Source organism: Eurosta solidaginis, chromosome 5 (genome assembly GCF_040869045.1).
Source record: "Eurosta solidaginis isolate ZX-2024a chromosome 5, ASM4086904v1, whole genome shotgun sequence".
NCBI classification, from domain to species: Eukaryota; Metazoa; Arthropoda; class Insecta; order Diptera; family Tephritidae; genus Eurosta; species Eurosta solidaginis.
In genome coordinates this window covers 204,089,218-204,103,784 of record NC_090323.1, presented here as the reverse complement: position 1 = coordinate 204,103,784, position 14,567 = coordinate 204,089,218, and the positions used below count along the sequence as shown (strand labels likewise).

General features: G+C 31.8%; 2 protein-coding genes across 8 annotated transcripts in view; one reads left to right on the top strand and one right to left on the bottom strand.

Moving 5' to 3' along the window:
* Positions 1 to 14,567, bottom strand: part of Gug (Grunge) — a 142,630-nt gene that overhangs the window by 103,456 nt on the left and 24,607 nt on the right. The gene's annotated exons all lie outside the window — the stretch shown is intronic.
* On the top strand, positions 48 to 1,480 carry LOC137252213 (uncharacterized). Its single transcript, XM_067787619.1, has 2 exons — positions 48 to 1,315; positions 1,394 to 1,480. The coding sequence occupies exon 1, from the start codon at positions 67 to 69 to the stop codon at positions 1,126 to 1,128; it is 1,062 nt and encodes a 353-aa protein (XP_067643720.1). The 5' UTR covers positions 48 to 66; the 3' UTR covers positions 1,129 to 1,315; positions 1,394 to 1,480.

Here is a 14,567-nt window from a genome sequence, read left to right as displayed (position 1 = left end):
TGCTATGACCCAGCCTCCCCGGTCATAGCAGACATCGTCATGGAAGAGCTGCTAACAAGATTTGAGATGGAAGCCAAATGTAAACCACGCCTACTAACTAAATATGTAGATGATTTATTTGCGATTGTCAAAACGGATGAAGTAGAGAATATGCTGAAGGAACTCAACAGCTACAACAAGAACATCAGATTTACAGTGGAGGTCGAAAAAGACGGTCAACTACCATACCTTGACATGCTAATAAACACGCACAACAATAAAATATATTTTGACTGGTACAAAAAACCCACAGCTTCGGGAAGATTAATCAACTACAACTCACACCATGAAAGGAAAACAATTTTAAATACAGCCAAAAACTTCATCAGTAGGGTACTCACTATTAGCGACAGAATATACCATGGAAAGAATATTGCGATTATAAAGAAAACTCTAGAAGAAAATGAATTCCCCAGTAATCTCATCAACAAACTCATACGAAATTTCAAAATTAGAACCTCTAATGATGAGGCAACACGTGAAACGAAAAGTAAAATATACAAGTCTATAGTATATGTTCCAGGAATATCGGAGAGAATAAAGACATCGCAATTATATGATAAAGAGAAAATTACACTAGCGTTCACATATAACAATACGTTACGACAGGTTTACAGCAATACTAAGGACAGAATCTCGAAAGATGAGAAATCCAACATCATTTATAAAATTCCATGCAACGGTGACGGGTCCCACTTATGCGATAAGGTATATGTGGGGACAACCAAATTAAAGCTAAAGACAAGGATTTCCGGTCATAAGTCCAATATAAAGCTTAGAAACATTGCTTCGGACAATAAGACGGCCTTGACAGCGCATTGTAAGGATACTGGTCACTATCCTGACTTCAAAAATGTTTCTATCTTGGATATTGAGAAACATTATAATAAGCGTTTTACTTTGGAAATGCTCCATATTATGAGCACACCTAATGATAAGAGAATGAATTTTAAAAGCGACACCGACCAATGTGCATATGCATATCGACATCTATTGCTGAAACAACAACAAAATGCAGTGCAAGCTTCACGGTGCTCAGCAAATTCAAACAGCGTCCAGCCAACATCCCGCTCAAAATCTATCCAATGACAACAACTAAACACCATAGTTATGGCTCATGCATTTTATCTGTCTTATTGTTCTTTGTCCTATGTATTATTGTTATTGCAAAAATTTGTTTACACTTGCGGTATTTTCTATTGTTTACTTTCGTTGTTATGCTTTATTATACTTAATTTTTGAACATCTGATCAGTCGATCAAACATAGTCATATGTGTAAGTTGCTTTATTATATACCTATATGCAAAATATAATATTATTCTAATAGTCCTTTTTTCTATTTGTGTTTGACAGTCCTGAAGATGATTTCAGACTGAAATCGAAATATCGACGAAGTAAAACTAAAACACAACTTTAAATATTGTGTTTTATTTAACTAAGGCCTATCAGCTCATTAAATTTTTTACAATAATAAATACATTTTTAGACATATATTTTTCGTTCCCGGCCATAGAAAATGGAATATTTCATCATTATTGTGCTTTTTATCCTAGAAATCTATTTCGATAATTGCGCGTGAATCCTCAAATAAATGGAGGTTGCGATTTGGGGCACGCTTTTGACATTATCAGCGGCTCATTCCATTTCACGTCTTTATTTTTTTTTGCCTCAAAAAATTTTGTTTCCGATTGATCGGCAATTGAATTCGATAAAATGCAATCGATATTTTATTCACCTATTTTTTCAACTGTCAATAACTTTGTCAAAAATTAACCGATTATCATGAATTTTTCTTTGAAATGTTCGCTATTACATTTACTTTTATATAAATATATAAACAATAGCATATAGTTTAAAACAAAATATATGACTTTTTCAAATATTAATTTCTCAAAAAAGGTTATCTTTTTTTGTTTAAAGTTTTTCTACATCGAGCGAACAGTTCATATTTCAACTTGGCCAAATGCCTATTAGCCAAACTTGTTGTTTTCGAGATATGAATTTTTGAATATTAAACATTTTTTCCCTCATATATTGATGCAATACCTCACGTGCTTTGTCAAAAATTAACCGATTCTCATGATATTTTCTTTGAAATGTTCGTTATTACTTTTAATTTTATATAAATTTATAAAATATAGCATATAGTTAAAAAACATTTTTTTAGTATTTAGTAAAAATTTATGACTTTTTCAAAACTTAATATTTCAAAAAAAGTAAATTTTTTTTTTTTGTTTAAACTTTTCTATATCGAGTGAACAGTTTATATTTTAACTTGGGTGAATATCTATTAGCCAAAACTCGCTGTTTTCGAAATGTGAGTTTTTGAATATTAAACTTTTTTTCGCCATATATTAATCCAATACATATCAGCATAAAGGGCCTATGGTCGAAGTTCGACCAATTTGTATTTTTTTTTTTTCAATTTTCGAGCTGCATTTAAATAATAATAAACTAAGTTGAAATAAAAGAATATATAATAAAATAAAATAAAATAAGAAATAAAATAAATTAGCATAAAAGACAATATAAAAAGTTTAATGTTATATTTTTGTAGCAAATTTATTTTTTTTTTGTTCAGTATAAGACGCGTTTTATCTAAAATGAGAATTAAATCTGCAAATGCAAAAACATTTTCGGACAAATTTGCCATTAATTGTTATAAATAAATTTAGTGAGTTTCAACAAAAATTAACTCAATATTTGTGATTTCATGTTTTTTTGAAAGCAACTAAAATAAAAAACAAAGAATCTGTTGAAGACCTATGTATTTACGTGTAAGTGAAATTTGCCACAAAAAAGGGCCGGTCAAAAATTAATTCTATTTAAGATTTTATTGTACGCTACAAATTATTTTGGAACAATTTTTTTAGGATTTTGGTAGAGGCCACTATAGGTAAGTGGCAACAATGGGAAACCATGTTTTATTCTTTCACCGACTGGCACGTACGCATATGTATGTAGGTGAAACATTTGAGCAACACGCGTAGTATCTTTTCGAATTTCTAATTCGGTGGGGTTACATAATATGTTGGTGTGTGTTTTAGAGCCCTTACATACTTGGTCCTACAGATGGCGCGCTTTTGTGCACGACAGTAAATTTCGATATTTGGAGAGATTGTTCGAATTTACAAAAAACTTTTTCTATTAATTATAAAAAAAATAGAGTAATATTTGTTCACAAAAATAGGCCTATGTACTGCGGCTGATCCATACAAATCGATTCATATAACTTTTATATGATTTTACGTACGCTAACTATGCGAAACAGCCTGTAAATTGATTGTATGGAAATCTTGTTAGCGTATTAATATATAGATTAATTAAAATATCACATTTATTATTGAAAACGTTCATTTCTTATTATTTTGCTATTTATATAAAAGTTAATGTAATAACGAACATATCAAAAAAAAAATAATGAGAATCGATTAATTTTTGACAAAGTTATTGACAGTTGAGAAAATAGGTGAATAAAATATCGATTGCATTTTATCGAATTCAATTGCCAATCAATCCGAAAAAAAAAATTTTTTTGAGGCGAAAAAAAAAACACGGGTTTCATTATTTTGACCAAAGAACAACATATTTAAATTTCATCGAACTCAAAAATCATGTCCTACGCGGACCGGGTGTCTTGAAATGGAATGAGCCCAGCGTCATTCTGTTTGGCAAATGAGACGCTTAACGAACAATACGTGCTTTAGCGATATCGTCCGTTAATGATACTCTGAAGCTTACGGTTTCGTTTATCGTCTAGCTTTACGTTACTCGTCAACTGCACGATAGCAATTGTCAAATTTGTTTTAATTTTTTGATTTTTGACACTTAGTTTTCGCTTTCACACCAGCTGTTCGTGATAGAGAATTTATTTGTTTCCCTGTATTTATTTAATTTTTTTTTTACTTATTTTTATAATTTCTATTTCTAAAATTCATTGTCTTTTTATACTTTTAAATTTTTTATATTATTTTTTTTATTGTTTTCGGTTTCGTTAAACAAAACAATTTCTATATGTTATTTCTGTTTTTTTTTTTTTTTTTTTGTTGTGTTATTGTTTAATTTTATCTTGATTTGGATTATTTTGATTCATTTTATTTAAAAAAAAAATTTATTTACTGTATTTTATTTGTTATATATCATTTTTTTATAAATATATTACAACAGGTAGTCTACATATAGAATATACATATCAAACCCTGAGGAGATGAAGCCTTTTTTTCAGTCTTTTTTAAGTACAGCTTTTATATTTTCTTAAGAACTTCTTTTACTTTTAAGGATTTTTTTAATTTTTTCCTTTTTCACTTTTTACAGCTTTTTTACTTCTTTCGCTTTTATTAATTTCTACTTCTATTCCTTTTTTTTAGTTTTTTTTTTTTTTCAACTAAATTTTTTTTTTTTATTTTTATACCCAGATGTATATGTACAGGACATTTATTATAACTTTGATAGGATAGCGGTTGGTTGTACAGGTATAAAGGAATCGATATAGATATATACTTACATACATATATCAAATATATACTTACATACATATATCAAAATCATCAGTATCGAAAAAGAATTAAGCCATGTCCGTCCGTTCGTCTGTCCGCCACTTAGCAAATACTGAGATATTTTCACCAAATTCGATATACGGGCTTATATGGACCCAAATTAGATTGCTATTGAAAAAGAGCGAAATCGGACTATAAAAACGCCCACTTTTTCGATATCGAACATTAAGAAAAATGGAAAAAATTAGATAATTCAAAAACGAATACCGCTGAGCTAATGAAATTTGGTAGGTGACTGGTTTTACGACGCAAAACATAAGAACAAAATTTTGGAATATGGGCGTGGCAGTTTAACAAGCCGTAAATCAAAAGCATTTAAAGATATTACATTGAAATTTGGCAAAGACACTATCCTTGCCAAATTATATAGACTGAGAGCATATAATCTAAATCGTTAAAGACCACGCCCACCTTTCCTAAAGGTTCTAACCTTAACAAAGTTTGCAATAACTCTATGGTATTTAACTACTTTTGACTGGTATTATACCACAGTAGTGGTATGGTTGAGCTAAGAACAAAACTTAAACAAATTTTCAAAATTGGCGTGACCTGCCCCTTTTTTTTTTTTTGTTACCTTTTCCAAAATACTTTTAATGCCATAAGTCAATCAAAAATCTCCCAATCCTAACGAAATTTGGCATAAAATTTTTTTTCATATCTAGAGCTGTTTGCTATGAAAAGGAGCGAAATCGCCTGGAAGTCACTCCTGAAAGCCTTGCGCAGCAAACAATAACAGCGTTTCAAGTGCACAGCTGGGTATGTAATGTTCGGTTTCATCCTACTTAAACTTTCTTACTTGTTTTACGTTAATTTTTAAAAAAATTAACGTTGTTAATTAATTAACTTTTTTACGGTTTAAATTTTACACATAGGTTTTTTTTTTACGGATTTAAATTTTTTTTTTATTTGTATATTGTTAAGTTTTTTGTTACGTTTTAAATTTTTTTTTGGCGTTTTTTTACGTTTTAATTCAAAAAAAAATTTTTTGTGTTCAAATATTGTTTTAGTATTTTGGATTTTTTAATTATTTTGAATTCTTACTAAACTGGTTTCAATTCATCAAATGTTTTCAGAAGAATTTTACCTTAAACGTGGCAGGATGGGAAATGCAAGAACTGTTTATATTATACTGAGTAGACTGGGTCGATTTATTAACCGATATCGCGCCATCGATTTTTAGATAGGATTTGGGCTCAGGGAAAAAAGTTCCACTACGCATACCCAAAAAAATAATTTTCGAGCCTGCGAAATTTCATTTTTTTTTACTTTTTTTCGACTTTGATTTTTGGGTTTTTTTTATTGACCTACTAAAAAAATTTCTTATGATTGTAAATTTTTTTTTTTCTTTTCAAAAAACTGTTATCGATAACGTTTTTAGCGGACTTTTTTAGGTCGGACAGGGTATACATATGAACATTTTTTAGTAGGTCATGAAAAAAACCTTAAAAATCAAAGTCGAAAAAAGTCAAAAAAATAAAATTTCGTAGGCTCGAAAATTATTTTTTTGGGTATGCGCAGTGGAACTTTTTTTCCTGATCCGAAATCCTATCAAAAAACCGATGGCGCGATATCGGTTAACTTTCGTCCATACAAATCGATCCACCCTAATACTGAGGTTCCAAATCATTAAACTTATTACGAACGACATACAATAGTAAATCCGCTCGATATTTGTGTGCTTTCAATTGCTTTCAATTAGATATCCAAATAAAATAAACTAACAAATGAATAATCAACATCAACAAATCGCAGTATAATCATCTTTCATCGGCATTTTAAATTCGTAAATATTTTTGTCGTTGCATTTGTTGCTGGCTGTCATTTATTCATTCATTGTTTAAGTGGCTTTCAGTCGGTTAATCCTTAATAATCCGCATAAACATGTTCTACAAAACTCTGCACAGAACCGGCACGCCATTCAAAATCACCTGATACATACATACAAACATTAGCATGAGAAAATTATTGGAATGTGCGTATTTTTGTGCTAACATATGAATTGCTTTTTCAATTTAAATACTTTTTAATTCTTACTTATTCAGTGTTGGAAGCAAGCAAATCTCATTCTATGACCTAACTTCGAAGAATTTTTTTTAAATCCGACGACTCGATATTTTAGCTTAGTTGGCATTAAGCCAAACACAAAAATTGCGCACAGACACACCCATGCTTTAAGCAAATCTTTTTTTTATTTTTTGTGGAAACTGACCTTCCTTTGAGGATTAAATAAACATCAAAATGAAAAGGTGTGTGCTCGAAATAGAATTTGCCTTATTTGTGAGTACTGTGCTCAAATGCCAGAATCAAAAATGTGTGGAACTCCGCACTCGAGATGATGTGGGTTAAGGTCTCTTAAGCTAGCCCAACCTTTTCAGCCCAATCAAAAAACGAGACCGTACTAAATTGCACAACATTTATTACTAATTTAGTACCGATTAATTAAATTTATTACCCTTGTATTTTAAAAAATATCGAGGGTTGGGCTAGCTTAAAGTTAAGCCAGCCCAACCCATATGCACAATCATAAAACGAGACCGTACTAAATTGCACAACATCTATTACTAATTTAGTACCGATTAATTAAATTTATTACCCTTGTATTTTAAAAAATATCGAGGGCTGGGCTAGCTTAAGTTTAAGCCAGCCCACCCATATGCACAAATAAAAAAACGAGACCGTACTAAACTGCAAAACATTTATTACTAATTTAGTACCGGTTAATTAAATTTATTACCCTTGTATTTTAAAATATATCGAGGGTTGGGCTAGCTTAAGTTTAAGCCAACCCAACCCATATGCACAATCAAAAAACGAGACCGTACTAAACTGCAAAACATTTATTACTAATTTAGTACCGGTTAATTAAATTTATTACCCTTGTATTTTAAAAAATATCGAGGGTTGGGCTAGCTTAAATTTAAGCCAGCCCAACCCATATGCACAATCAAAAAACGAGACCGTACTAAATTGCACAACATTTATTACTAATTTAGTACCGGTTAATGAAATTTATTACAAGCCAACCCAACCCATATGCACAATCAAAAAACGAGGCCGTACTAAACTGCAAAACATTTATTACTAATTTAGTACCGGTTAATTAAATGTATTACCCTTGTATTTTAAAAAATATCGAGGGTTGGGCTAGCTTAAATTTAAGCCAGCCCAACCCATATGCACAATCAAAAAACGAGACCGTACTAAATTGCAGAACATTTATTACTAATTTAGTACCGATTAATTAAATTGATTACCCTTGTATTTTAAAAAATATCGAGGGTTGGGCTAGCTTAAGTTTAAGCCAACCCAACCCATATGCACAATCAAAAAACGAGACCGTACTAAACTGCAAAACATTTATTACTAATTTAGTACCGGTTAATTAAATTTATTACCCTTGTATTTTAAAAAATATCGATGCATAATCAAAAAACGAGACCGTACTAAACTGCAAAACATTTATTACTAATTTAGTACCGGTTAGTTAAATTTATTACCCTTGTATTTTAAAAAATATCGAGGGTTGGGCTAGTTTAAGTTTAAGCCAACCCAACCCATATGCACAATCAAAAAACGAGACCGTACTAAACTGCAAAACATTTATTACTAATTTAGTACCGGTTAATTAAATTTATTACCCTTGTATTTTAAAAAATATCGAGGGTTGGGCTAGCTTAAGTTTAAGCCAGCCCAACCCATATGCACAATCAAAAAACGAGACCGTACTAAACTGCTCAACATTTATTACTAATTTAGTACCGGTTAATTAAATTTATTACCCTTGTATTTTAAAAAATATCGAGGGTTGGGCTAACTTAAGTTTAAGCCAACCCAACCCATACGCACAATCAAAAAACGAGACCGTACTAAACTGCAAAACATTTATTACTAATTTAGTACCAGTTAATTAAATTTATTACCTTTGTATTTTAACAAATATCGAAGGTTGGGGATCACGTTTAATGCTAAATGCCGACCGGACAGTAATAAAGTTATAAGCAAAACTTATGTATATGATTCGATCTACGGAAAGGGGGTTTTGGTCCCTAACTCCAAATTTTGGGGATTTTTTGGAAATTATAAAAATGCACTTTTTGTATACTCGAGCAGACCTACAACTTGATGTATAGATCGCAAGAAGCATACTTAAACTTTTTTTATTTTGTCACAGTTTTATTTATAAGTTCTTTTATATCAGTAATAAAATAATACAATGAATGGTGTTTTGTATTTGTTTTCAAAGTTTTATATCGAATTATCTAGGTGTACATTGTATATGTACATCCAATTTTTCTATAAAATAAAATTTTTAGCCTTTGTTTTAATGGAATATACATATATAACATTCGTAAAAGCTAAAAAAAAACTCAAATCAATTATTTAAGTACGTTGTTCGTAATAAAAATTGTAAATGCTTCGAATATTTTTAAACGTCCGGGAGCCCTGAAATGGTGAAATTTGCGGGGCAGATAATTTCTTTAGGTTCCAACTTTTAACTTGGACACACAACAAAGTTCTAATTTTTAGTTCGGACCCACCTTCGTTCAGCCAGATAATTTGTGCGAGATAATTTGAGCAAGATAACTTGCTTAGTTTGGACACTACCAATGATGAATACTATTTCAAAGATAGATGGCGCTGCTTAATCATGTAGCTATTTAGTGCCAAATTATGTAAAACGCGGGGAAGGACTCAATTTGTCTATCCTAAATCAAATTTAGTATTTTGTCACGGCGTTCACACCCCCAGTAAATCAGAGTAGCGACAAAATTCTGTCAGAAAAAATCGTCTCTGTCAAATACATTAAAGAGGCCTTTGGGCACCGCCCACCAGTTTTTTTTTGTGATAGCTGCATGTGTTTTGTGCGCGCTCTTTCACGAAGACTTGTACAATCTAAATTTTGAACAAAAATTGATTTAGTTATATATGCAGTACAAAAAATTTTCATTTTTAGACTTGAACCTATTCGCGGATATTAAATAATTGATGTAACATTTTAAGGAATACATCTTTAATTGGATTGATTCAAACCCCCTTTCCGTAGATCGAATCATATACATAAGTTTTGCTTACAACTTTAATACTGTCCGGTCGGCATTTAGCATTAAACGTGATCCCCAACCTTCGATATTTTTTAAAGTACAAAGGTAATAAATTTAATTAACCGGTACTAAATTAGTAATAAATGTTTTGCAGTTTAGTACGGTCTCGTTTTTTGATTGTGCATATGAGTTGGGTCGGCTTAAATTTAAGCTAGCCCAACCCTCGATATTTTTTAAAATACAAGGGTAATAAATTTAATTAACCGGTACTAAATTAGTAATAAATGTTTTGCAGTTTAGTACGGTCTCGTTTTTTGATTGTGCATATGGGTTGGGTTGGCTTAAACTTAAGCTAGCCCAACCCTCGATATTTTTTAAAATACAAGGGTAATAAATTTAATTAACCGGTACTAAATTAGTAATAAATGTTTTGCAGTTTAGTACGGTCTCGTTTTTTGATTGTGCATATGGGTTGGGCTGGCTTAAACTTAAGCTAGCCCAACCCTCGATATTTTTTAAAATACAAGGGTAATAAATTTAATTAACCGGTACTAAATTAGTAATAAATGTTTTGCAGTTTAGTACGGTCTCGTTTCTTGATTGTGCATATGGGTTGGGCTGGCTTAAACTTAAGCTAGCCCAACCCTCGATATTTTTTTAAAATACAAGGGTAATCAATTTAATTAATCGGTACTAAATTAGTAATAAATGTTGTGCAATTTAGTACGGTCTCGTTTTTTGATTGTGCATATGGGTTGGGCTGGCTTAAACTTAAGCTAGCCCATCGATATTTTTTTAAAATACAAGGGTAATCAATTTAATTAATCGGTACTAAATTAGTAATAAATGTTGTGCAATTTAGTACGGTCTCGTTTTTTGATTGTGCATATGGTTTGGGCTGGCTTAAACTTAAGCTAGCCCAACCCTCGATATTTTTTAAAATACAAGGGTAATAAATTTAATTAATCGGTACTAAATTAGTAATAAATGTTGTGCATGTTGGGCTGAAAACGTTGGGCTAGCTTAAGAGACCTTGTGGGTTAATTGAATAGAAATTTAGATTTCACAGAGTAAATGTAATTTAATAAGCAAATATTAAGAGCAGCAATATTTGGAATGAATAAAATCTAATCAAATTAATGTATCGCATTATTTTTATGAAATTAGAATTTTTAATTGTTTTATACATATGTATGATATGAGAATATTATATGTACATATGTATGTAATATACGAGTATAGTATATATTGATATTGTGACGAATATTAGCATCTCTAAGCTGTTATTAAATAATCACGCAACAATAAAAACATGAACCAGCCACTCTTATGTACGTGTACACATTAAAGCTATCAACACATATGTAGAAGGCGACGAAGAGCTATCTCACACACACAGATGTAGTCATCAGCCGAAGTAATTACTTACACATAAACACACATATGGCTATAAACTACAAATATACATGTACTTATATAGCTGGTAACTAACCAAGCATGAGCTACAACTTTTCGGGAAATTACTAGACTTTAAGAGAAATGGGTTAACGAGGAAACCGAGAGTATAAAAGCAGCGCAATTTGAGTAATAACGAATCAGTTTTGATTTAAACACGCTATTGGTTGTGAAGTATAATTGAATTTGCATGAATATCATAAATTCCCTAAATTCGTTACAATATGTAATAAATACAAATTAAAGTAAATTCCTTCATGATAAACTAAATAAAATAAATTAAGTAATATTGAAAAAAATGTAAATAAATAAAATGCAATAAAATAATATAAAAATTAGTTAAAATGAAATTGAAATTAAAATTAACATTGAAGTTAATTAAAACTAGTTCTAAAATTAAAATGGATAAGAAAATTTAAATGAAAAAGAAAGTTAAAATTTAAACTAACAAGTAAGAAAGGCTAAGTTCGGGTGTAACCGAACATTACATACTCAGTTGAGAGCTATGGAGACAAAGTAAGGGAAAATCACCATGTTGTAAAAAGAACCTAGGGTAACCCTGGAATGTGTTTGTATGACATGTGTATCAAATGGAAGGTATTAAAGAGTATTTTAAGAGGAAGTGGACCATAGTTCTATGGATGGACGCCATTTAGGGATATCGCCATAAAGGTGGACCAGGCCTGACTCTAGAATTTGTTTGTACGATATGGGTATCAAATGAAATGTGTTAATGATAATTTTAAAAGGGAGTGGGCCTAAGTTCTATAGGTGGACGCCTTTTCGAGATATCGCCTGACTCTAGAATTTGTTTGTACGATATGGGTATCAAATGACATGTGTTAATGATAATTTTAAAAGGGAGTGGGCCTAAGTTCTATAGGTGGACGCCTTTTCGGAATATCGTTATAAAAGTGGACCAGGGTTGACTTTAGAATGCGTTTGTACAATGTGGGTATCAAACGAAAGGTGTTAATAAGTGTTTTAAAACGGAGTGGGCCTTAGTTCTATAGGTGGACGCCTTTTCGGAATATCGTTATAAAAGTGGACCAGGGGTGACTCTAGAATGCGTTTGTACAATATGGGTATCAAATGAAAGGTGTTAATGTGTATTTTAAAAGGGCGTGGGCCTTAGTTCTATAGGTGGACGCCTTTTCGAGATATCGCCATAAAGGTGGACCAGGGGTGACTCTAGAATTTGTTTGTACGATATGGGTATCAAATGAAAGGTGTTAATGAGTATTTTAAAAGGGCGTGGTCCTTATTTCTATAGGTGGACGCCTTTTCGAAATATCGCCATAAAGGTGGACCAGGGGTGACTCTAGAATTTGTTTGTACTATACGGGTATCAAATGAAAGGTGTTAATGAGTATTTTGAAAGGGAGTGGGCCTTAGTTCTAAAGGTGGACGCCTTTTCGGAATATCGTTATAAAAGTGGACCAGGGTTGACTCTAGAATGCGTTTGTACAATATGGGTATCAAACGAAAGGTGTTAATAAGTGTTTTAAAAGGGAGTGGGCCATAGTTCTATAGGTGGACGCCTTTTCGGAATATCGTTATAAAAGTGGACCAGGGGTGACTCTAGAATGCGTTTGTATAATATGGGTATCAAATGAAAGGTGTTAATGAGTATTTTAAAAGGGCGTGGGCCTTAGTTCTATAGGTGGACGCCTTTTCGAGATATCGCGATAAAGGTGGACCAGGGGTGACTCTAGAATTTGTTTGTACGATATGGGTATCAAATGAAAGGTGTTATTGAGTATTTTAAAAGGGCGTGCTCCTTAGTTCTATAGGTGGACGCCTTTTCGAGATATCGCCATAAACGTGGACCAGGGGTGACTCTAGAATGTGTTTGTACGATATGAGTATCAAATTAAAGGTATTAATGAGAGTTTTAAAATGGAGTGGCCCTTAGTTGTATATGTGAAGGCGTTTTCGAGATATCGACCAAAATGTGGACCCAGGTGATCCAGAACATCATCTGGCGGGTACCGCTAATTTATTTATATATGTAATACCACGAACAGTATTCCTTCCAAGATTCCAAGGGCTTTTGATTTCGCCCTGCAAAACTTTTTCATTTTCTTCTACTTAATATGGTAGGTGTCACACCCATTTTACCAAGTTTTTTTCTAAAGTTATATTTTGCGTCAATAGACCAATACAATTACCATGTTTCATCCCTTTTTTCGTATTTGGTATATAATTATGGCATTTTTTTCATTTTTCGTAATTTTCGATATCGAAAAAGTGGGCGTGATCATAGTCGGATTTCGGCCATTTTTTACACCAATACAAAGTGAGTTCAGATAAGTACGTCAACTGAGTTTAGTAAAGATATATCGATTTTTGCTCAAGTTATCGTGTTAACGACCGAGCGGAAGGACAGACGGTCGACTGTGTATAAAAACTGGGCGTGGCTTCAACCGATTTCGCCCTTTTTCACAGAAAACAGTTATCGTCCTAGAATCTAAGCCTCTACCAAATTTCACAAGGATTGGTAAATTTTTGTTCGACTTATGGCATTAAAAGTATCCTAGACAAATTAAATGAAAAAGGGCGGAGCCACGCCCATTTTGAAATTTTCTTTTATTTTTGTATTTTGTTGCACCATATCATTACTGGAGTTGAATGTTGACATAATTTACTTATATACTGTAAAGATATTAACTTTTCTTTTAAAATTTGAATTTAAAAAAAAAAAATTTTAAAAGTGGGCGTGGTCGTTCTCCGATTTTGCTAATTTTTATTAAACAGGCATATAGTAATAAGTGTAACGTTCCTGCCAAATCATGATATCTTCAACGACTGCCAAATTACAGCTTGCAAAACTTCTAAATTACCTTCTTTTAAAAGTGGGCGGTGCCACGCCCATTGTCCAAAATTTTACTAGTTTTCTATTCTGCGTCATAAGTTCAACTCACCTACCAAGTTTCATCGCTTTATCCGTATTTGGTAAGGAATTATCGCACTTTTTCGATTTTTCGAAATTTTCGATATCGAAAAAGTGGGCGTGGTTATTGTCCGATATCGTTCATTTTAAATAGAGATCTGAGATGAGTGCCCAGGAACCTACATACCAAATTTCATCAAGATACCTCAAAATTTACTCAAGTTATCGTGTTAACGGACAGACGGACGGACGGACGGACATGGCTCAATAGAATTTTTTTTCGATACTGATGATTTTGATATATGGAAGTCTATATCTATCTCGATTCCTTTATACCTGTACAACCAACAGTTATCCAATCAAAGTTAATATACTCTGTGAGCTCTGCTCAACTGAGTATAAAAACAAAGTTATCTTCACAGCGTGTCGGAGGAAAGGTACTTTTTTTAGATTTGTCATTGAACGTTCTTTATATTTTGCAATGCTTTAATATATTTTATTGATCTTTTTTTTTTTATTCATTTATTTATATTTTTATTATTATTTATTTTGATTTTGTCATTGTTAATTATTATTTTTAT